Consider the following 26515-nt stretch of genomic DNA (forward strand, 5'->3'; position numbering starts at 1 on the left):
GTTTGTGCGTTGAACATTAAAACAAACTTTACACAAATTGAATTTACTTGAAAAAAAAAACAAAAAAAAACACCCACTAAAACCAATAATAAAAAAGATAATGGAATGGGAATAAACAATTTTACTAGAAAAATATTGCTTTTATTTGAAAAACAGTAAAATCTTTACATAAGATTATAAAATTAATTGAATGAAACATCAACATTCACACAAATCAATAACTCATCAAACTCAAATGGCGGAGGGCATATCACTCTTTGACTGGATATATATTCATCTGCATGTAAATACATTACTCTATCCTTTAGAGTGTGCTTCTTTTTCAGATATGTGATCCACTGATGGTATATATATATACATATATATATATATATATATATATATATATATATATATATATATGTTGCTAGAATAAGAATAGCTGGGGAAAAGTTCAGAGAGCTTGCTAGAATAAGAATAGCCTGAGCAAACTTACCTCTGCTGGTGACAAAGGGCCTCTCGCTCAGAGTAAAAGGCAGACTGTATGACGCATGTGTACGAACAGCCATGCTACATGACAGTGAAACATGGGCCATGACTGCTGAGGACATGCGTAAGCACACAAGGAATGAAGCCAGTATGCTCTGATGGATGTGTAATGTCAGTGTGCATACAAGACCGAGTGTAAGTACTTTAAGAGAAAAGTTGAACCTAAGAAGCATCAGATGTGGTCTGCAAGAGAGACGACTGCGCTGGTATGGTCATGTGGTGAGAATGGATGAGGATAACCGTGTGAAAAGGTGACACACCCTAGTAGTTGAGGGAACCTGTGGTAGAGGTAGGCCCAGGAAGAACTGGAATGCGGTGATGAAGCACGACCTTCGAACATTAGGCCTCACCGAAGCAATGACTAGTGACTGAGACCTTTGGAAATATGCTGTGCATGAGAAGACCCAGCAAGACAAGTGAGACTATAACCTGTGGCCTATGCCAGGGGTGTAACCAGCCCACTTATGTGTATCTTTCCTTCATTGGACACTAAACTCTTCTTGTGAAGACCTGTTGAGGCAAGTGAAATCGAAATCGAATCAAATTCAATGACTGGCACCAGTGCCAGTGGAGTGCTAAGAGCACAATCCGAGCATGATCATTGTCAGAACAGCTGTCTGGCTTCCATGCCAGTGGCACATAAAAAGCACCATTTGAGCATGATCGTAACCAGCGTCGCCTTATTGGCACTTGTGCTGGTGGCACATGAAAAGAAAACATTTGAGCGAGGTTGCTGCTAGTACCGCTGGACTGGCTCCTGTGCAGGTAACACATAAAAAACACCATTTGAGCATGGCTGTTGTCAGTACTGGTGGCATGTAAAAGCACCCACTAAACTCTCGGAGTGATTGACGTTAGAAAGGGCATCCAGCTGTAGAAACTCTGCCAGTTCAGATTGGATCCTTGTGCAGCCATCTGGTTCGCCAGTCCTCAGTCAAATCGTCCAACCCATGCTTGCATAGAAAGCGGACATTAAAGGTTGATGATGATGATGATGATGATGATGATGATGATATAGTTCAAATTTACAAAATACAAAAGACAAAGACAGGTGATGGAATAACAAGCAGGTGTATTAGTTTGATGCTCAGGAAGAATGGAAAAGTCTTTGACATTTCAATCCCATGTTCTTTGACAGAAAGGGTTGAGAGGAAAAAAATAGGGAGAACAAGAAAAAATAAAACTGAGAGAGTAAAAACTGTGTAGGGATTAATGATTCAACATGATGAAATGACTGGATGAAAGAGGCTGAGTGAAAGGCAGATAATAACGGTAACCAGGCAGAGATAGGGTTTGCAAGGACATGTGCGTATGTGAGAATGATGTGTGTGAATGTGTTTGTGTGGAAGGGAGTGAACACGTGTGAATGTATGTGTGTGGGTGAGCTTAAGATTATGTGGGCTTGTATGCATATGGGAGTGTGTATGTGTATGTGTATAAGTATGTGTATAAGCCTGCATTGTGTGGAGTGATGTGTGTTTCATGTATTTGTGTGTGTGTGTGTGTGTGTGTGTATGGATGTGTGTATATGTGTGAGGGTGTGTATAGTATGTGCGTGAGGCTATTATGTTTGTGTGTGTATGTGTGTATGTATGGATGTGTGTATATGTGTGAGGCTATTGTGTGTGTGTATGGATGTGTGTATATGTGTGAGGCTGTGTATAGTATGTGTGTGAGGCTATTGTGTGTGTGCATGTGCAAACACTTGTGTGTAGCAGTTAATATGTGCTTGTTCGAGTGGTGTGCACATGTGTGTGGGTAAGACACTATAGTGTGTGTGTGTGTTTGTTGTGTATGCCTATGTGTGTATATTGTCTGTGTGGTGGAGGCGCAATGGCCCAGTGGTTAGGGCAGCGAACTCGTGGTCATAAAATCGTGGTTTCGATTCCCAGACCGGGCGTTGCGAGTGTTTATTGAGTGAAAACTCCTAAAGCTCCACAAGGCTCCGACAGGGGATGGTGGCGAACCCTGCTGTACTCTTTCACCACAACTTTCTTTCACTCTTACTTCCTGTTTCTGTTGTACCTGTAATTCAAAGGGTCAGCCTTGTCACACTGTGTCACGTTGAATATCCCAGTAAACTACGTTAAGGGTACACGTGTCTGTGGAGTGCTCAGCCACTTGCACGTTAATTTTACGAGCAGGCTGTTCCGTTGATCGGATCAACTGGAACCCTCGACGTTGTAAGCGATAGAGTGCCAACAACAATTGTCTGTGTTCAGGTGTGTTGTGTGCATGTGCAATGTGCGTTTTTAGGAGTGAATAGTGTGTTATGGGGGAATGCATGGAAGTGTGAAGTGGGATAGGGGTGACGAAAGTTAGGGTGCGAGGTATTGAGTGCTTGTGTGTGGAATGGGAAGGTATGTGTGAATGCATGTGTGCATGTGAAAGTATGCATAATGGTCTGTGGTGTAGGTACTGAGTTGAATAGTGTGCAGGGGAGGTTGTATAATGGTGTGTGTAATGAGGGTACTGGTAAGTGTGTGGGGGTATGTGTACCATAATGGTGTGTAGTGTGGGTAATGGAAGGTGTTGGGTGCTGGTGTGTATGTGGAGTGGGAAGGTGTGTGCGAGTATATGTTCATATGAATGTGTGTGGATGTGTGGTGTGAATACTGAGTTGAGCAATGTGTATGAGTGTTATAATGGTGTCAAGTGGTGTGTGGTGAGGGTACTGAGCCAGGCATTGTACAGGTGTGGAGGTGGAGGGGATGGACAGTTAAAGTTGGGAGGTGTGTAGAAACATGTGTGGGGTAGGTTTGAGATAAAGAGAGGTGGTGAATTAAGGCCATAAGGAGGAAAAGAACATATGTTTCTGCCCCAGCTTTAAGTTGCTGAGTTCTTTCAAATTATTCTACAGTTGAATACTGTTCAGCAACAGCCATGAGTAAGTGCTTCATTGAGTGGAATATAATGAATGGCATATTCTCAAATGTAGGATATGATGTGGTAGCCCAATAGTGACATAAGAACTTTTAAATGCACATTACGAGGTTTTCACCCAAGTTATCTATATCTATACTATATATAAAACAGAGATGTGTGTGTAATCGCTTTTCACGTGAAATCGACTTCACCAAATGTTTCCATACTTGTAATGCATGAATAATTTGACCTCGGATAAATCTTAGACTCTTCATTTGATTTTTTTAATTAAAAATAAATAATATTGCTTTATATTTAAGATTCACTTCTTTAAAAAGGTTCTTCAATGTCAACTTCCGGTATTGACGTAACAACCGCAAAAAGCTTCACTTTCTATTTTGTGTGTTCATGTGTATGAGAGAGAGAGAGAGAGAGTAAATACTACATACACACCGCTCTCTCACTCTGTCTCACACACATACACATGCATACACACACACACACCTTGATTCACTCACACTCTCTGTCTCTTACAAACACACACATACATAAATGTATACAAACATATTTACAAAGACACACGTGTGTAGCGCGCGCGTGCGTGTTTGTAAGAGACAGAGTGTGAGTGAGTCAAGGGCTGTGTTGTCATATGCATACATCCAAAGATGTATGTATATTTATGCATATACGTATACATGACAACAAACCTCTCTCTCTCACTCACACTCTGTCTCTTACAAACACACACATACATAAATGTATACAAACATATTTACAAAGACACACGTGTGTATGCGTGCGCGCGTGCGTGCGTGGGGGGGCTCCACAATCACCATTTATTTCAATTACTCTTCTGAGGATATTCACGTACATCATTTTTTTTCATTTAATCATCATCATCATCATCATCCTTTAACGTCCACTTTCCATGCTAGCATGGGTTGGACGATTTGACTGAGGACTGGTGAAACCGGATGGCAACACCAGGCTCCAATCTAATTTGGCAGAGTTTCTACAGCTGGATGCCGTTCCTAACGCCAACCACTCAGAGAGTGTAGTGGGTGCTTTTACGTGTCACCCGCACGAAGGCCAGTCAGACGGTACTGGCAACGGCCACGCTCGAAATGGTGTATTTTATGTGCCACCCGCACAAGAGCCAGTCCAGGGGCACTGGCAACGATCCCCATTTTAATTTTCGTAAAAGTTTCCAAGTACCAATGAGGCTTTTTGGCACATCTTCAATTTTCCCCATTCATGAGAGGCGCCCAGCCATCATTCATCTGAGAGTTCATCTACAGAATGTCCTCAAATTTCTATACAGCATATTTTGCCTTTTTTTCTTCAAGTATATAAGCAACAATTTCATTCCCGAGCAACGCCGGGTGCCTCTGCTAGTTCTAAATAAATAAGACTACCTATACATATATATATATATGTGTGTGTGTGTGCATGTGTGTGGAGAGAGAGAGAGAGGAGGATAGATAGATAGATAGATAGAGAGAGAGAGAGAGAAAGAGAGAGAGAGAGAGAGAGAGAGAGAGAGAGAGGAGGATAGATAGATAGATAGAGAGAAGAGGATATATAGACAGAGAGAGAGAGAGAGAGAGAAGTACAGGTATGGCTATATAGAAAATAAGTTTGTCTCTCAACCATGTAGTTTTAGGTTCAACCTCACTAAATGCCACCTTAGGCATGTGCCTTCTATTACAGCCCTACACCAGCCAATGCCTTGTGAGTGGATTTGGTATACCCAGTACGCAACTGGTACTTAATTTATTGACACAGAAAGGCTGAAAGGCAAAACTCAGAATGTAATACCGTTAAGCATTTTGCCCAGTGGACTAATGTTTCTGCCAGCTCGCCAACTTATAATGTAAGATATATTATATATTATAAAACAATGTAATATGGTAATTGAAATGAAATTATCTATTAAAGAAAAAAATAAATCTAAATATAACAAGATGACAGACATTATTAACACTCCCCTCTCTGAAAATTTCTCCAGACAGCTCAGAATGGAAGGAATAGAAAGAAAATAGGGCACTTGGTATGGTATACTTACTTGATGGGGAGTACTTTCTGCAGACATTGCAGTAAAACCGCAAATGTCACTGAAGAAAAGGGTTACGCTTTCAAATTCTTCGGCTTGAACAGTTTCACCCCGAATTAATGCCCCGGCAACAGACCTTGAAAAAGAAATGTTGAGAAAAGTTGGTTTAGTGCTAGTAGTCATAGACATTTGGAAACATGAGAATAGAGAAATGGTTTACAAAGTTTTAAAGAGTAAAAAAAAAAAAAAAAAAAAAAAAACTACAACAAAAGACACTCCAGAACCATTTGGTTTGCTGTTACTGCTTTAACCCTTTAATGTAAAATTAAATTTCACAGTTATTCCAGTAATAATGTTAAATCTCTTCCAAAAAATAGAATTGGTGGGAAAATTTGATTGGTGACTGTTGCTACAGTAGCTTTTGGAGTAAAAGAGAGAGAGAAAGAGAGAGAGAGAGAGTGAGAGAGAAAGAGTGAGAGAGAGAGAGAGAGTGTGAGAATCTACTTAGAAATAGAAGAGAGGGTGAAGATTCCGTTTAAGGGGAGAGAACTGCTTCAGGGTTTATAATTATTTTTTATAATTCTGGGAGATCTTTTTCTTCTGAGTGAGAAATCATATGAAATATTTTTCCATATAACCCATTTTCTTTTCTTTTTAAATGTCCTAGTAGTTGTAGATAGTGCTATTTCACCCTTCTTATAAGCTTCTCAGTGCAACATGGTTGGAGTCATGAAATTAGTATTTTCTGAAATTAGTTAGTATTTTAACCATGACATTCCTCAACAAAAGATATATTGGTCTATAAAATTAGATAAATATCTGATTTCTGCCGTAAAATGCTTAAGAAAGCATAAACTTTTGGTAGTGGATCCCATGATGTGCTTTTTGCTCCTCAATTGTAGCCATTTCACTTTAATTATGACATGATTTCTTGTGTTTGCCGGAAATAACATTATTACTACTGTTGTTGTTGCTTTTCTGTTGTTGCTTTTGTTGTTGATGTTGATGATGTTATTACTGTTGTTGTTGTGTTTTCACCTCTTCATATATGCTTCTGTTTGCTCCTGTGGAATTCAAACCTTTTACTATGTATAATGGAAGGATAAAAAAAAAAAAGATCCTTTCCTAGAATTTTCTTTTGAAATATTTTGTATATCTCTCTAAACTAGTGATGACATAAGGTCTTTCAATTTAGAACATTTTTAATGCAATTTATTTTGTTTACAACTTAAGATGTTATCTCTAGAAAAACAATATTCACCACAAAGAGATAGGTTCCCCCAGAAAGAAACAATATTCACCACAAAATAGATTGAATACTACAGAAAGAAAACAAAAATAAAACCTCAAAAGAAAAATAAATTTAATTATGCAACAGAATATTTGCATTCAGTGTGACAAAATTACTGATTTTTGACAGATAACAATATTAATTTGAACAATTCCAATGCTAGTTGAACTGTAACCACAATAACAACACATACAGAGATACACATATGTGCATACTTTACCAGATAAAAAGAAGAGTGCAAAAGCTACATTGAACAATGATAATTGGAATGTTAGCGTTTGTTTTGCTAACACAATCAATAACAAACAGAAGGTAATGGGTATGAAACATCTGGCTGAGATATAAATTCACTTGGGTTGAGTTACGTGAGCTGGGAGAGTATTTTGTGTATTTCTGCCAGAGCAGTTTATCCAAGGAATGAGAGATATAAGTCATCTATATCTATAGCGCAAAAATGGAAGCTGTTTTCTTATACTGTTAAGAGAACAGTTGAAGATAGCCTTGACTGATGTGTGAAGTTAAGCCTGCCTGTCTCCCGCTTCCTGCTTGTCTACCTCTCTGCCTTGGAGGCGCAATGGCCCAATGGTTAGGGCAGCAGACCCGCAGTCATAAGATCGCGGTTTCGATTCCCAGACCGGGCATTGTGAGTGTTTATTGAGCGAAAACACCTAAAGCTCCACAAAGCTCTGGCAGGGGATGGTCGCGAACTCTGCTGTACTCTTTCACCACAACTTTCTCTCACTCTTTCTTCCTGTTTCTGTTGTGCCTGTAATTCAAAGGGTCAGCCTTGTCACACTGTGTCACGCTGAATATCCCCGAGAACTACGTTAAGGGTACACGTGTCTGTGGAGTGCTCAGCCACTTGCACATTAATTTCACAAGCAGGCTGTTCCATTGATCAGATCAACTGGAACCCTCGACGTCGTAAGCGACGGAGTGCCAACAACAACATATATGGGACACTTGACGTGCCTCAGCCAGTTCTTCTTCTCCAGAATGTTGGTTTTCTAGAATTCTCTCCGTAGCCATGTTATTCCTACTGCCATCAGCTTACAACTACTAAGAAAGACATTAACAACATTGTTCCCACTTGTCTCCACAAACCTGAGATGCTATGGGCACAACTCATTCCACAAAAGTGCAGATAATAACTTCTGATATAGGTACATGACTGTAAATATCAAGGCTCAGATATCTGCACACGTGTGTGTGCATGTGTGTGTGTGTGTGTGTGTGTGTGTGTGTGTGTGTGTGTGTGTGCTTGTGTGTGTGTGTGCATATGCCGTGCAACACAGTCTATAGTCTTCCTATGCGATGGTAAGACAACTCTTCCCACTTACTCTAATTCATACTTCAACAATAACTAAAGTGAATTCTGTAGAAAGATGACCTGAACGACATGTGACACTCTGTCGGTTACGATGATGAGTGTTCCAATTGATCCAGTTAATGGAACAGCCTGCTCATGGCCGAGCACTCTACAGACATGTGTACCCTTAACGTAATTCTCAGGGAGATTCAACAAGACACAGAATGTGACAAGGCTGGCTCTTTTGAAATATAGGTACAACTCATTTTTGCCAGCTGAGTGGACTGGGGCAATGTGAAATAAATTGTCATGCTCAAGGACACAACACATTACTGGGAATTGAACTGATGACCTTACGGCTGAGCTGAATACCCTAACCACTAAGCCACGTGCTTTCACTTACAAATGATATAACACTTCCCAAATGTTACACACATATACATACATACATGTATATTATGTCTGTATGAATCATTCAAACCATGATATGAATTGTGTTGTCAATCAATATCAGATTAATTACAGAAAAAAACTGAATTCATCAAATCACTAGACTTTGATGAAATCTTAGCAAAATATTTTTTCAAACAATTTAAATAAAATAATTCAATGGCTTTGCTTAATTATATTGACATTATTTTTTTAGACCTCATCATTTTCGTTGTCATCATTGTCATCATCATCATCATCATCATCATCGCCATCATCATCACCATCACTGTCCCCCTCCTTCTCCTCCTCCCCTCCTCCTCCCCACCCACACCCCTCCCCCTCCCCTCCCCTTCCTCCTCCTCCTCCTCTGCCTCCTCCTCCCCATCATCATCATCGTCACTGCCACCACCACCATAACCACCATCACCATTCTTGATTTGAGAAATGTACCAAGAGTTTTTTATTCATTATAACAAAAGAAATATATTTTACATTTCTATATCTCATTGATCACGTATGTCTATCTGGCTCCTACCCATCCCTTTGTGAATCTTCAAGAAACATCTGGCTACCTGTCTCTCTGTCTCCACGGAACCTGTCAAACATTATTTACAATCTATATTTATAGTTATTCTGTAACACGGTCTACTCAGATGGTCACACACTGCACTGAAACGAAATCTGTCAGAAGACAGCCAATCTATCCTCATACACTGCTAGTTGAAAAAGTTACTTACTTTGGTAACATGCTGTAAAGAAGGTCTTCTGCTCGTTTCTTCTGTTCAAGAAAGTCCCCAGTTCGCTCTTCCACCAATGCCTCTAAATTGTTGGCATATTGTTCCATACGGGACAAAAGGTTATCCAAAAGGTTTCCTTTGTCCCCGTCTCTGATGATAAAAGAAAATTAATAAGGAAAATATAAATATTTAACAATTAACTGATATATAATTATTCTTAATACATTTCAGCAGATTCTAATGCAAATATGCTTATCACTGTTGTTTATGTCACAGGAGATCATCTTCCTTTTTTTACAATGATAATGTTTTCAAGACTACTCAATTTATTGGTGAGTATTTTGTGACACTGCTGCCAGAAGTATTCAGCCCTTTGAATCTAAATGAACTGATGATTGTTTATAACTTCAGTGACCAGACTGGTTACTGATTAGTATTGATGTCTGCCAACTGATAATAATAGTTTATAATAATAATAATAATAATAATAATAATAATAAATAATACAGTAACCATAAGAGCATCACAGTAAACCACAGCACATACCCAAGGCGCACAGAGCTGCGCTCGGTAGTGAAGTGAAAGCACGTTATAAAAATAAAACTACTGAACGATAATAATGATAATAATAATAATAACTCTTTCTACTATAGACACAAGGTCTGAAATTTGGAAGAGGTTGGGTTAAGTTAATTTCATTGACCCCAGTACTCAACTGGTACTTATTCTATTGACCCCCGAAAAGATGAAAGGCAAAGTTGACCTCAGCTGAATTTGAACTCAGAATGTAAAGACGGATAAAATGCTGCTAAACATTTTGCCTGGTGCCCTAATGATTCTGCCATCTAATAATAATAATGATAATTATTTTCATTATTTACATTCAACAGATATTTGTCCTCATCTTGTTTGTTGTTAACACAATGTTTCAGCTGATATACCCTCCAGCCTTCTTCAGGTGTCATGGGAAAATTTCGAACCTGGGTCCTCATTCCTAAGGTATTCTTCGATGTTGTTATTATTATTATTATTATTATTGTTGTTGTTGTTATTGTTGTTCAGGTCACTGCTTGGAATCGAACTCGGAATCTTGGGGTTTGCAGCCCGTGCTCTTAACCACTATGCCATATGCCCACGGGCATATGGCGAAGTGGTTAAGAGCACGGGCTACTAACCCCAGAATTCTGAGTTCGATTCCAAGCAATAATAATAATAATAATAATAATAATGATGATGATAATAATAATAATAATTTCAGATCTCACTGTTCACTGTGCAAATAACAGTTTATTATGATACTTATTCATTTAATGCAAACCCATGGAATACAACTTAGACCTTTTATAGTTTTATTGAGTAATAAACAGGGCTGTAAGAGAGCAAGTTAGCTGCCTATATATGTACACCAAGTCCCCTGTCTGCATATTTACTGCAAACTATTTATCTGTATATCTTCACAAAAGTAGCTATCAGTATATCTACATTGAAATATCTATTTGTCTATTGATACCGAAATATCTTTCAATATCTGCACTAGGGTAGCTATTTATATATCTACACCATAAAAGCTTTCTATCAACATGTGTGCATGTGTGTGTGTGTGCGCCCACACGTGCGTGCATGTATGTATGTGTGTGTTGATTGTTCTGTTTATCCATCTAGCGATCTATGTGTGCTTGTGAAAGCATTTGGTCTTGTGGATAAGGTGTAAGCCTCATGATTGCAAGATTTGGTTTGATTCCTGGACTGGACAGTGTTGTGTTCTTGAGCAAAACACGTCATTTCACATTGCTCAAATCTACTCAGCTGTGAATGAGTATCCCTATGACAGTCTGGTATCCTGTTCAGGGTGACGGTTGTAACCCCAGTCATTTGTATTCCTTGGGAACTGGGTAACTGGCCCCATGAATCCTAAGACTTGAGACAGTAATGTGTCTATGTATGTCTGTATGTATGTGTGTATGTATGTATGTATGTATGTGTGTGCACACGTGTTTGTCTGTCTGTATGCATAGTGTGGGTGTGTGGTGAGAAACTTGCTTCCCAACCACATGGTTCTGGATTGAGTCCTACTGCATGGCACCTTGGGCAATTGTCTTCAACTATAGCTGACCAAAGCCGTGTGGGTGGATTTGCTAGATGGAAACTGAAAGAAGCCCGTCATGTATATATATATATATATCATCATCATCATCATCATCGTTTAACGTCCGCTTTCCATGCTGGCATGGGTTGGACGGTTTGACTGGGGATTGGTGAGCCAGATGGCTGCACCAGGCTCCAGTCTGATCTGGCAGAGTTTCTACAACTGGATGCCCTTCCTAACACTCCAAGAGTGTAGTGGGTGCTTTTACGTGCCGCCAGCATTGCTTGACAACCACTGCTGGTATGTTTATGTCCCTGAAATCTAATGGTTCAGCAAAAGAGACTGATAGAATAAGTGCTAGGCTTACAAGACCTGCGGTTGATTTCAATTAAAGGCTGTACTCCAGTATGGCTGCAGTCAAATGATTGAAATGTGTAAAAGAGTAAAAGAGAATATGTATGTATGTATGTATGTATGTATGTATGTATGTATGTATGTATGTATGTATGTTCTATTTCTCTTTCTAATTTTAGAGTAAATTTTAACCGGTCACCTACTTTGGTAGCAAGGTTGTAAAGGAAAGTATCTTCTTTTAACCATCATCCTTCAAATCTTAAGAAGGTCTTGCAGACTTTTATAGTCCCGGATATTGTGATCATTTGTAGTGTATGAATTAAGGATTTGCATTTTCTCCTCAAGATCCCAAGTTCAGTCATACTTTACTCCAGAAGGGTTGATATGTATCCTGTTACTCCAATAATAATGTGTATGAAGTTGAACGTGAGTCTTGAGTACTGAATTTGCAAACTCCTTATCTATGGTCCATAGATGCCCTCTTTCTCTTGTATTTTGCTAACCACAGCTGATTTCCACAATGGAACATACCTTTTCTTTGTGGTCCTGCACAACAATATCTGGCCAGTTGTGTTTCAACTTGGTGGCTGTTTTAATTTTCTAGTTCTACCAATATCCTTTTGACCCACAGGCTTTAATATGGTCAGCTTCATTTATTTGGATTCCCCTTTGTATGTATGTGTGTGTGTGTGTGTGTGTGTGTGTGTGTGTGTGTGTTTGTATGCATGTATGTATGTATGTTTGTATGTATGTATGTATGTGTGTGTGTGTATATGTATGTATGTATGTATGTATGTATGTGTGTGTGTGTATGTATGTATGTATGTATGTATGTGTGTGTGTATATATGTATGTATGTATGTATGTGTGTGTGTGTGTGTGTGTGTATGTATGTATGTATGTATGTATGTATGTATGTACTCCAAGGTAGCTATCAAAATATTCTTTTCAAACAGCAATGGTATTGTAGTATTGTGGTTGTTTAACCTGCAACTTAACACTTATTGACTAAAATTGAACTTAAGAGCCCATGATCTGTAGTCTAGCACCTTAAATCATAGCTATGAGTTGACAGTAAGAAGTCTTGTGCATAAGATATAAACTAAACTACATAAATCTTACTTGTTCATTTTCTTGATTTGTTGTTTCATGCTCTGCATATCTGGTCTATCATTTGGATCTTCGGACCAGCATTTCTTTATCAAGTTGACAAGATCCTCAGATGGACATTCGGAATAGTCCAATGTTGGTCGGAATGCTGGTTTCAATCCATCTTTTACTTTTTGGTAAATTTCTGAAAGGAAGAAGTTTCACAGTTAGTCAGTCAACTGTAACATTACTACAACCATATGCCATCATCAGAATATACATAATAGTTAGCCAACTGTAATAATGAGCATAAATATGTTGTCACTAAAAAATACTCCAGTTAGTCAGTGAACTGTAGCATTGCTACAGCAATGTATCTTCATCAGAAGAAATATAGTAGCCAGTCAGCTGTAACACTGATCATAAATATGTCATCACCAGAAAATACAGCAGTAAGTCAGTCAACTGTAACATTAGAACAGTGATTCTTAACTGGGGTCCATAAAGCCCCTGAGGGTCTGTATAAGGTTTTTGAAGGCCCATATAACAAAATAGTAAATTAGGAATCTAGAAAAGTATTTTAAGGTCACCTGAAAAAATTTTGCATTAGATGTATGTAATTGGTATGTATTGCAAGAAACAGCTAGGTTTTTATTTTCAATTATTTCCATAGTTGACCTTACACAAGTTAATGTGTGAAAAACAAAATAGGAATTTTTAAAGAAGTTTCTATGAAACTAGTTTTTAAACATCAAATGACTATGGGGATCCACCAGAATGAAATAGTAATCAAAGGGGTCCATAGATAAAAAGAGTGGCTGTGTGGTAAGTAGCTTGTTTTACCAGCTACATGGTTCTGGGTTCATTCCTACTGCATGGCACTTTGGGCAAGTGTCTTCTAGTATAGCCTTGGGCTGACCAAAGCTTTGTGAGTGGATTTGGTAGACGGAAACTGAAAGAAGCCTGTCGTATATATGTATATATATATATGTATGTGTGTGTATGTGCTTGTGTGTCTGTGTTTTTCCCCCCAACATCGCTTGACAACCGATGCTGGTGTGTTTATGTCCCCGTAACTTAGCGGTTCAGCAAAAGAGACCGATAGAATAAGTACTAGGCTTCCAAAGAATAAGTCCTTGGGTCGATTTGCTTGACTAAAGGCGGTGCTCCAGCATGGCCGCAGTCAAATGACTGAAACAAGTAAAAGAGTAAAAGAGTAAAGAGTAACCCCTGCATTAGAACATCAGTGTGTCATTATCAGAAAAAGTACCATAGTAGTCTGTCAACTGTACAAATGTGACAGCAATGTGTCATCACTAGTAGAGATACCACAGTAGTCAGTCAACTGTAACTTTAGGACATTAGCATATCATTACATGAGTCAGACAACTGGCATATCATCAACCTGCCATTGTAGTACAAATAAGTGGGCTGCACAAAACATAACACATCATCAGGCAGGTGGCACTGTTAAAAGGAATTCAAGGTAATTTTACATTGGCATGCAATTTAGAGTGTCCTGCAGGTTTCAGTTTGCCATGATTGTTCTACCCGCCAGAAATAACAATCTAATCTCAGATCACAATAACTATCTTGGACAATGTAGTCATTAACAAAACAGTTCTACTTGCCAAAATAATCACAAGATAAAAGTGGTTTCAAATTTTGGCACAAGGCCAGTAATAATTTCATTTTGAGGTGGTGGTGGTGATGGGGTAAGTCAATTACATCGAATCCAAAAGGATAAAAGGCAAAGTTGGCTGTGGCAGAATTTGAACTCTGAAAGGTGGCGAGCTGGCAGAAACGTTAGCACGCCGGGTGAAATGCTTAATAGTATTTCGCCTGTCGTTACATTCTGGGTTCAAATTCCACCGAGGTCGACTTTGCCTTTCATCCTTTCGGGGTCGATAAATTAAGTACCAGTTATGCACTGGGGATGATGTAATCGACTTAATCCCTTTGTCTGTCCTTGTTTGTCCCCTCTATGTTTAGCCCCTTGTGGGCAAAAAAAAAAAATAGAAATTTGAACTATGAACGTAAAGGCAGATGAAATGCCGCTAATAATTTTGCGTTGCATGCCAATGATTCTACCAGCTTGACGCCTTAATAATTAAAATGATATAAGTTTCAAATTTTGGAACAAAGCCAGCAATTTGGGGGTAACTCAATTACATCAACGCTGGTCCTTAACCTGTGCTCATTTTATCGACCCTGAAAGGATGAAAGGTTAAGTTGACCTCGGTGAAATTTGCACTTAGAACATAAGGATGGACAAAATGATCTTAAGTATTTTGCCCAGCATGCTGATAATTCTGCCAGCTTGCCACCTTTCCAAATATTGGCACAAGGCCAGCAAGTTTAGCAGAGTGTCTAAGTTGATTATATCGATCCCAGTGCTGGACATAATTTATTGACTGTGAAAGGATGAAAGGATGAAAGGCAAAGAGAAATCGGCTGGCTAATTCGTACATTACAAGTCCAATCTGTGAGTGGAACAGTAAAAATATGCGATATTTTCTCAAGTTCCAAATGTGAATTTGTCTGTTAACTACATCCCAAAGATAGAGCCTTGTATCTTTGTTGGAAACTGGCTCCCTTATCAGTGGAAGATTTATAATAATTAAAAAATAGAAGAGACATACATACATACATACATACATACATACATACGTACGTACGTACATACATACATACATACATACATATACACTGCAGGTGCATGGACTGAGTGATGCGTTGTATTCTTGAGCAAAACACTGCATTTCATGTTCCTCTAGTTTACTCAGTCAGCAAATGGGATTAATCCTATGACGGACTGGCATCCCATCCAGGGGTAAGAGGAATATATAGACCACAGAACCTGGAATACTGGCCACATAAATTAATGGCTTAAGAAGGACCTTTAGTCAATCCCCTTTTTTTAAAAATACATACATGACGGTTTCCGTCCACCAAATTCATTCACAAGACAGTGGTCGGCCCTAGGCCATAGCAGAAGGCATTTGCCCAATGTGCAGAGCAGTGAGACTGAACCCAAAACTTTGGGATTGCAAAGTGAGCTTCTTAACGACACCACTGTGTTAATATCTTTCTATTCATGTTTCTGTCTCGCCACTTATTTATTCCTTGTCACTGTTTAAATGTTCCCTGTATTAAGTATGTTGACACAAACTTAAATAATTGTCTGTCTTACAATCTAATTATTTCTCTCCATTTAATATGTTTCCAATTAAAAATGTTGATTTAATTTCTCTCTTTAGATAACTTTCCATTGACAATCCCATTATCTCTCATTATTTATACATTTGTGTTTGTAATCCGCTAGGTAGATATTTAAAATATATCCACAATAAACATTTAGAACAGATATCCCAAAAGACGTCGAACCTACAAGTTCAATCTAAAATTTCGATAACAATGTAAGGGAAATAACTCTTGCTTATACTTGGATGTTACTTCCAAGAAGTTAATCATTTCGCAATGACTTATGTTTCTATTGGTAAATCTGTGTGTGTGTGTGTGTGTGTGTGTGTGTGTGAAGTGTGTGTATGTTTCTGTGCTCGCATCTGTATGTATATCTATGTGTGTGCGTGTGTTCATACATAGACCTGTACACACGCATATGTGAAGACCTGATCATGAGGATAATTTTGATGAAAGGCTTTCCAACTGTAACTAATTCATCATAATTTTTTAGACTCTACAGTAAGATGGTTGTGCAGAAGTGTAGTACTATGGTAGCTGTGATGTTGTGTGGTAGTGAGCCACTGGTGCGATAGAATCATCGTCACTAAGTGGTGTTGTGTGGAAGTGTCATAATAAAACATTGCCAAGCTAAAGGATACAATACGATGTGGTATCTATCCATACCCTACACCATATTGGAAGTTAATATTGATTTCAAATTTTGGCAAAGTCCACCTCGGTGGAATTTGAACTCAGAGCATAAAGACGGATGAAATGCCGCTAAACATTTTGTCCGGCGTGCTAACGATTTTACCAGCTCACTGCCTTCTAAATAACAGCCAGACGGTGAGCTGACAGAATCGTTATCACACCGGACAAAAATGCTTACCGGCATTTCGTCCATCTTTACGTTCTGAGTTCAAATTCCACCGAAGTCGACTTTGCATTCCATCCTTTCGGAGTTGAACATTAGGGTCGATGTATTGACTTATCAGCTCCCCTAAAATTGCTGGCCCAGTGTTAAAATTAGAAACCAATATTAATGTTATTCAAATCTGCAATATCTAATGCATAAATCTACATTATCTATGATATGGCAAAGCTAATGCCCCATCTTTAAAATCCCGAAGTCATTTCCGTGGATGTCATTGCTTCGTTAATGATCAAAGAGTCACGACTGATACCACACAAGTCACTTTCACTTTGTGCTCTCGTACGCAAAAAAGCCGCTGAAGTGGCGGTATTTCATTTCCGCAGAAAAGTGTGATAAAACAGCCACTGTAACAACAACAATTATACTTGAGTGCTAAGATTCATCATCTACATTGCAGAAGACACCCGCACATTTGCAGTGAAACTTTAGGGTACAGTTGGGTGTACGTATTTTCCAGCATCACAAAGGAGATAGTTTCATTGATTAGGTTTACTCAAGACGAATAGTACGTCCTCCCAGCTGCAAGAAATGCAGTATTTAACAAACCTCCTTTCCTGATTACTCTGATAGAATGGCAAGTTTAGTTGCTGACGACCTGATCATATAATACACACATGCATACGCACGCATACACGCACACACGCACGCACACAAACACACTCGCATACATGGACTCTCATACACATGCACAAATTTAAACACATATGCATGTATGTATGCATGGGAGGCCCCTCTGTAGTCACAACATCTCTCTAGGAGAGGGAAACCGAGGGAAAATCTGCGATACTGATAATATTCGATGAGGTAGACTAGTTCTTCTTATCCATTCTATATTTAAGAGATGAGGAATTATGTACATTATTTATATTATTTACATTTGACGGATAATTGTTCTCATCTTGTTTGTTGTTAACACAACGTTTCGGCTGATATACCCTCCAGCCTTCATCAGGTGTCTTGGGGAAATTTAGAACCTGAGTTATCATTCCTAAGGTATTCTTCGATGTTCTTCTTCTTCTTCTTCTTCTTCTTATTATTCAGGTCACTGCTTGGAATTGAACTCGGAATTTTGGGGTTATGAGCCCGCGCTCTTAACCACTACGCCATATACCCGTTGTAATAATAATAATATCGAAAAATACCTCAGGAATGAGAACCCAGGTTCGAAATTTCCCCAAGATACCTGATGAAGGCTGGAGGGTATATCAGCCGAAATGTTGTGGTAAGAAACAAGATGAGGACAAATGTCCATCAAATTTAAATAATGTAAATAATGTTATGTTGTCCATGTTCAGAGAGTGGGATTGGATTGGTGCAAATCCTTTCCCCCACTATAAAAGAATCATCATGCCCAGGTATCGCTTGGAAAAAGTAAGACCAATCTAAAGGATGGCTGGTTGTAGCCCTCTTATTTGTGGGACTTTCGACACGAGTTTGCAGTCATCAAGTATGTATGTATGTATGTATGTATGTATGTACACACGTTATCATTCTCCATACGCTCTATGGTGCAACACTACAAATACAATGTAATACCAGACTTCCTGTAGTCAAAATCGTGTCCTTTCTATTAATATATTTTTAACTTTTAAGGCACTATTCAATTTCTATATCTTTTCGCATATATTTTATGTTCCTTACCTCCTCTCCGTCCCACAACTCTTACAGTTTATAGACAACAAAGTAATATTTCAAGAGACATATACAAATATCTTCGTGCTCACCTTGAGCGCTTAAATCCACGCCATTGAGATAGAAGACTCCGTTCCGATAGATTATCTCCTGACACATAATAGAGAAGCTGTACACATCACTTTTCTGTGATCCTCCTTCCGGCGGATTATGGAGACGAAGCAATTCGGGCGAAGTCCAGAGCTTACCTAAAATTAGAAACACAACATGTTATATATAAACAAAGAAACAAAACACACACACACACACACACACACACACACACACACACACACACACACACACATCTGTATCTCCATGCTTCTAATTTGTCAGACAGTAAAATCAATTACATTAGAAATATCAGGTAAACTAGTATAAGCAGAGTTATGTCCCTTACTATAGTGACTGCCTGTTGTAGTCAGTGTTTCCACCATTGCGCCGTTCATGTAATTGTAATTCTATATTTGTGTGTGAATGTATGTATGTATGTATGTATGTATGTATGTATTCATTTTATCTAGTTTCATTTCATAAGCTGTGGCCATGCTGGAGCACCGCCATGTATGTATGAATGAATGACGGAATGTGTGGACAAGCCGAAACTTCCAAGTCACTATTAACCTTTTCCTCTTTAATAATAATAATAATAATAATAATAATAATAATAATAATAATATTTCAAATTTTTGCCACAAGGGCTGCTTGGGGGAGGGTATTAAGTCGATTACATCGACGTCAGTGCGTAACTGGTACTTATTTAATCGAGCCCGAAAGGATGACAGGCAAAGTCGACCGCGACGGAATTTGAACTCAGAACGTAGCGGCAGACGAAATACCACTAAGCATTTCGCCCGGCGTGCTAACGATTCTGCCAGGTCGCCGCTTTAAAAAAAAAAAAAAAAAAAAAAAAAAAAAAAATAGTAGCCCAAAATCAATGCCTACCTACAAGGAGCTACCAAGTCAACATTAAAGAACGGCAGCAGCCCAACATGTCGTGTATGTCAACAAAATGAAACCATCGATCATGTTGTCTCTATGTGCAATTTTCTTGCGCCTACAGAGTATCTCAACAGGCATGATAAAGCAGCAGAGTATATTCACTGGGTAGTTTCCAAAGATTTGGACCTGCCCATGATAAAAACTGGGGGGAACACAAACCACCCCCACCAGTGTTTGAAAATTCTAACTGGGCCTCACCTGCGAGGTCATGTGCTGTTTATCTTGAGATGAGATCACCATGTCGCTCATGTATAGTTGTGCTACATGTGCCTAGTGTACCCTTATCGGATGGGTAATCATGATGTGTATGTTGAGCTTCGTATATTTGTACCCCTGTGTTACTTTGATGACGTGCACTGCTCACACACTCGCTCAATAATAATAATGATAATAATAATAATAATAATAATAATAATAATAATAATAATAATAATAATAATAACAATGATGATGATGATGTGATACCAACAAAGAACCAACTATAAAGTAAAATTTTAAGAGAGAAGAGAATGTTCTTACGGTGATAGTAAGCAAATGTATTTTCTTCTTCCAGATCAGGGTTCCCTCTCAGAGAATGTAAACCAAAATCTGTAATCTTTAAAACAAACCGACTGTCCACAACACAATTTGAACTCTTCAAGTTTCCATGACTTTTTATTTCACTGCCGTGAAGATAGGCTAAGCCCTGGAGGGAAAGAGAGACAGAAAGAAACATTGGAAATATTTCATTAGTTTGAAATTTAAAAAATAGCGAAAACACAAGAAAAAGAATTCTTATAGAGGTATAAAACCAACTTTCCGAAACCTTTGGTTCCAAAGCCATTCTAGGTTACTGAACCAGAGTTCGTCATCTTGGTCAACAAAGTCTAAATCAAACAAACATTGATTTCAAATTTTGGCACAAGGCCGGTAATTTTGGGGGAGGGTGTAAGTCAGTTGTTTATTTTATCGACCTCGAAAAGCTGAAAGGCAAAGTTGGCTTCGGCGTAATTTGAACTGAAGGACACAACTCGTCGCTGGAAATCCAACTGACGACCTTATTATCGTGAGCCGAATACTGTAACCACTAAGCCACGCGCCTTCACACAACAGGAATAAAAATAGGTTCAAATTTTGACACAAGACCAGTAATTATAAGGGGAGGGGATAAGTCGATTACATCGACCCCAATGCTCAACTGGTACTGAAAGGATGAAAGGTAAAATTAACCTCAACGGAAAAGGTATGGAAGGACGAAATGTTGCTATGCATTTTACCCGGCGTGCTAACGTTTCTGTCAGCTCACCGCCTTAAATTAAACAAATATTATTGTTGTTGGCTGCGTCTCGTGTTTCCGAGCTTGCAATCCAGTTCATTTTCCTGGGTGTTTGAACCACAGATGGCTCCGCAATCCAAGGGTTGCATGAAACATAGGGGGACATTGTGGACAAGGGATAGAAGGGGTTGGTTTGGGAAGGAGAAGGCGCTGCTTTCTCTCTTGTCTCTTGAGTCCAGCTCTTGTGACTCGGGCTTTCTCGAAGTCTGCTGAACCCCGTTTTGATGGTGTGTCACCAGAGGGGTCTGTTTGCCGAGATATCCTTCCAGTGTGCGGGGTCGATGTTGGTGCTTTTCAAGGTTGATTTGAGTTGGTCCTTGTACCGCCTCAAGGAGGCTTCACGAGGACATTTTCCTTCAGCCAGTTCACCGTAGAGACAGATCTTAGGAAGGCGGTGTTCATTCATCCGACGGACGTGACCTGACAATCGGAGACGATGTTCAATGATCAAGGCTTCGATGCTCAGGAGACCTGATCTTTCAAGCACAGAGTTATTAATTAACTAATTAAATGGAATACAGGTACATGTATATATCTTTTATCTTTTACTTGTTTCAGTCTTTTGACTGCGGCCAAGCTAGAGCACCGCCTTGGAGAGTTTTAGTCAGACAAATCGATCTCGGGACTTATCATTTTTTAAAAACCTAGTACTTATTCTATCAGACCTCTTTTGTCGAACCGCTAAGTTACGGGGAAGTAAACACACCAACACCATTGTGTGGTGGGCGACAAACACAGACAGAAGAAACTCCCTCATATATATATATAATCCAAGAGAGTTAGGGGTTGAGGATTCATAGTAACAAGTGCATAAATTTATATAAACGTCATGAAGTGGTTTGGACCTGGGCGAGGTTTTTAGTAGGATTTGAAACTACGTCTCAATCAAATAACACCGATAACTTATATAGCTGCACCAACAGACTGAATTGTGACAGGAATATTACAGCATAAATAATAAATATTGTGCGGAAAAGAGATGAAGAGTCTTGTCCAAGGGCAGTTCATAATGTTAGTATAATGCGGAATTTAAATTACTTAAAATGATTGCCAAATTATTGTTCATAATTCGTCATAAACGTGTTTCCGTGAAGCCTAAAACTAATTTGAAATCGAAAATTGAAAAATAAAGTAGTGTCATTTATGCCTTTCCCAACGAGATATTAAATATCCCCCGGAAATATTTATTACCTATAAGACCTGTCTGGATATAGAGCGTAATATCTTTAGCTACTACTTGACTAAATTTGGAAAGAGTTATTTCCCTTGCTACGTTAAGTCGTGCAACAGCGTCTCTAAATAACTATCTCAGTGTGTGCATATGTGTAGGTTTATATAATGGCTGAGCTCTCCTCAGATATATATATATATATATATATATATATATATATATATATATATATATATATATATATATATAAATTTACACACACACACACAAATAAATAGATCGGTACATACACACATATATTTATTATACATACTTATATGCACATACACAAGTATTATATATATATGTGTGTGTGTGTGTGTAGCTGTTTTAACGATGCGTCCTGCCCAACTCTTCGAAACGCCGGTGTTAAAACGGGGGTAGCTGATGAAGGAAAATGTTCTCTATGTGGCTTGTGTGTTTTCTGTACTCTGGTTATTATTATTTTCTTGTCTACGTTTTGTTTGCAATGTCCTGTACCCAGATATGCACCTATATATATAGGTAGACGTACGTATGCACATACCTGTACGTATATATGCATATACTCCTTTATTATTTGTTTTTATATATATATGTATATATATATATATATATATATATATATATATATATATATACACATGCCTATGTAGATGTGCATATATATGTGCGCATGTATGTATGTATGGATGTATGTATGCATGTATGTATGTATGTACGTACGTACGTATGTATGTATGCATGAATGTGTATGAATATGTATGTCTCTTTTATTTTTTAATGATTATAAATCTTCCACTGAGGAAGAAGCCGGTTTCCAACAAAGATACAAGACTCCATCTTTGAGATGTAGTAAACACAGACAAATTCACATTTGGAACTTGAGAAAAGTCTTGCATATTTTTACTGTTCCACTCACAGACTGCACTTATTACGTACGAATTAGCCGGTCGATTTCTCGTTCTGAAAATCCCAGTTTATCCAGATTCTCCTTTACGCATTCACTAATAAAACTTAGTACTCCAATTATTATTGGTATGAATACGAATTCATAGTCTGGATATAGAAGCTGGAAGTTTCGAAGCAGTTGTGTATGTATGTATGTGGTAGAACAAACAGGAGAAATTAAATTTTTTAATCGACAGAAAGTTATAAAGCTGCTGATTGATCGAGAGTTTCATGCATGGCGCTTATCAGACTGACCCGAAACGTGAAAGTATGTTTCTTATAGAGAATGAATTATTTCTAGACTATTCATTTAAAATTTAATATTGTTGGGTCCTGCGAGAATCGCAAATTTTCACATAGTCTACCTATTAAACAGATTGTAATCTAAAGAGGTGATAAAATGGAGTTAAAAACATAGACACTCACACACACACACGTACATATATGAATATATAAACACATATGCGTACACACACATATATATATAATATGTGCATAGGGACATATGTGTGAGTGTGTGTGTGTGTGAATATATATATATATATATATATATATATATATATATGTACACACACAAATATAAACAGACACCTTTATACAACTCTTGACATTCAGGTTTATATATAAGCATGAATTTGTGCCTATAAATATATTCACATATTAACATATAAATATACATAGGTGTTGTTTAATGTGCCGAAGTTCCACAATAGTGACAGAAAATGGTATTCAGGCATCACCCACAACTCATATTCAGTTATACTCAGCATACATACACGTTCCGACTTGAAGATAAGAGACCAACCATAACATTTTCGAAATACATCTGCAGTTTAAAAAACAAAAGCATTTCCATCCACAAAATTAAATGGTCTATTATCAAATCCGCTCCTGCTAACATCACTAGCCTCAAGTGCCCCTTCTGCTTATCCGAAAAGTTTATTATTCTTACACATCTCAATCTATTAAATTCTAAATCGGAATTTATTTCTTTATATCCCCTCCAAAGGAAATTTATCCTACAATTCTTCAAGCTACCATTAGATGATATTGTATATGATTTTCGTAACGTTTGTCTTATATCCTTCCCTTACTCAGACAGACAGACAGACAGACAGACAGACAGACAGACAGACACACACACACACACACACACACACACACACACGTATGTATGTATATTCATCATTTTGCCTGTAATGTCCTACTCTTACACATCACATCGCCATATTCATTCGCCAATTACAAGCTGGTTTCAATTATATATACACGTTCGATTTACACCACGTAATCTGCTTATGTATCCCACATTTCTTAACAGCATCCGCATTTAAATGGGAGATAAATATTATCGCACAGTATTAATACTACCTCTGTTGCTAATATATATATATTGAAGAAGCTAACTGGCTAATCGTGACACCAGCGCCTGTTCTGACACTGTCAGTCTATCGCTGGCGGGGAAATGAATCGCTGCTGCCTCTGGCGGTCAGGTGTCCATCGTTGACAAGACCAAACAAAGTCGAAATTACATGATTTGGTGGTCTCAGCGCTGGAGGAAGCGAGGATTTATCTCCCTACTGGCAATGTAAATATTATGCATTTTGTACAAAAAAAGCCAGTTTCTCTCATGGTAACTACTGTAGTATGTCTTGTTCCAAAAGAACATCAACGTTTAAATGGGGATAGATATTACTTCATGGGTTATATGCCTCTATTGTGCTTCATGTAGATTTATATGTACGACGTTTTCTTACATGTATATCGTGTTTTTACACAGACGCCATTTTATATGAACAACGTATTTCGTATCACATTCTTTCATGTGTATACACTTACGTATATGTGTAAACGATTGTTAAAACTAATGCCCGCCTTGAATTTTTAGTCGGATGAATCGACCCCAGTATTTATTTTTAAAACCTGGTAGTTATTCTATCGTTCTCTTTTGCTGAGCCGCTAAGTTACAGGGACGTAAGCACACCAACATTGGTTGTCAAGTGGTGGTGGGAAGACAAACACAGACACAACAATACGCACACGCACACAAATACACACATACACACACACACACACACACACACAGAGACACACACACATACATATATATATATATATATATGTATGTATGTATATATATATGCATATATATATATATATATATATATATATATATATATATACGACTGATTTCTTTCAGTTTCTGTTTACCAGAATTACTCACAAGGCTTTGGTTGGTCCGAGGCTATAGCAGAAGACACTTTCTCAAGGTGCCATGTGGTTTGGAATTAAGTTTCTTACCACACAGCCACACCTGCACCTATGCATGTATGTCCTTGTTATGTTTTCAAAATCGACTGGCCATGTTGTATATTTGAGTCCGAAAGTTCGCTTGAAAACACAGGGCATGCCATACAAGCTTGTGATGTTATTGTGTTTTCAGCGTATGAGACTAATAGTCGCTCGAATTTAAATACTGAACACATTAAATGATACTTATCTCTCACTGGATGGAGTACTGTTTATTGATTTCACCAACAACGGAACACCCACCGACCCACGCGCGCGCACACACACATATGAGAGAGAAGGATGGAGAAAGGGAGAGAGATAGGAGATATATGGTGATAGGACACACACAGATGCAGTTTCTAGCCTTAAATTCGTAATAAAGACATGGGAATGTAGTCGGACATAGTTTGGACACTTTAATTATCAGTTGCTGAAATGATGAAAGGCAATGTTATCCCGGTGGCGTCTGAACCAAGAGTTCAAAAAGTCGGTATGAATACTTAATGCAGTGATTCTCAACTGAGGTCCGCATGATCCTTGGGGGTTGCATATAAGATTTAGCGGTAAAAGATTATGGGCAATAAATCAGTTACACTTCTGTTCTACACAAAATATTCTCGCAATATTTTAATATTTACGTCGTTTTTGTATCTGGTTTGGTGTAATGACTCACCCCAGATACAATAAAATAATAATATTTAATTATGAAAATATAACGGGATCTTTTGAAAACTTAAAATGGCTATGGGGGTTCACTAGAGTAAAACAGGAATCGAAGGGGTCCATAGACAAAAAATGGTTGAGAAGCACTGACTCAAAGCATTTTATCCGACACACGAACATTTTGCTCGTGCGTATGTGCGCGCGCGCGTGTTGTATTGTTGTTGTTGGCACTCCGTCGCTTACGACGTGAAGGGTTCCAGCTGATCCGATCAACGGAACAGCCGGCTCGTGAAATTAACGTGCAAGCGACTGAGCACTCCACAGACACATGTACCCTTAACGTAGTTCTCGGGGATATTCAGCGTGACACAGTGTGACAAGGCTGACCCTTTGAATTACAGGCACAACAGAAACAGGAAGTAAGAGTGAGAGAAAGTTGTGGTGAAGGAGTACAGCAGGGTTCGCCGACATCCCCTGCCGGAGCCTCGTGAAGCTTTTAGATGTTTTCGCTCAATAAACACTCACAACGCCCGGTCTGGGAATCGAAACCGCGATCCTATGACCGCGA

General features: G+C 38.4%; 1 protein-coding gene across 1 annotated transcript in view; it reads right to left on the bottom strand.

The window, feature by feature from the left end:
* Positions 1–26515, bottom strand: part of LOC106867808 (atrial natriuretic peptide receptor 1) — an 898165-nt gene that overhangs the window by 55696 nt on the left and 815954 nt on the right. Inside the window, exons 13-17 of the mRNA XM_052970159.2 lie at positions 20057–20222; positions 18589–18744; positions 12778–12949; positions 9216–9365; positions 5459–5582 (exon numbers count right to left, since the gene is read on the bottom strand). Of these exons, the coding sequence (XP_052826119.1) occupies positions 5459–5582; positions 9216–9365; positions 12778–12949; positions 18589–18744; positions 20057–20222 (768 nt within the window). The remainder of the gene's footprint in view (positions 1–5458; positions 5583–9215; positions 9366–12777; positions 12950–18588; positions 18745–20056; positions 20223–26515) is intronic.

Source organism: Octopus bimaculoides, chromosome 8 (genome assembly GCF_046866305.1).
Source record: "Octopus bimaculoides isolate indiv1 chromosome 8, ASM4686630v1, whole genome shotgun sequence".
Classification (NCBI taxonomy): Eukaryota; Metazoa; Mollusca; class Cephalopoda; order Octopoda; family Octopodidae; genus Octopus; species Octopus bimaculoides.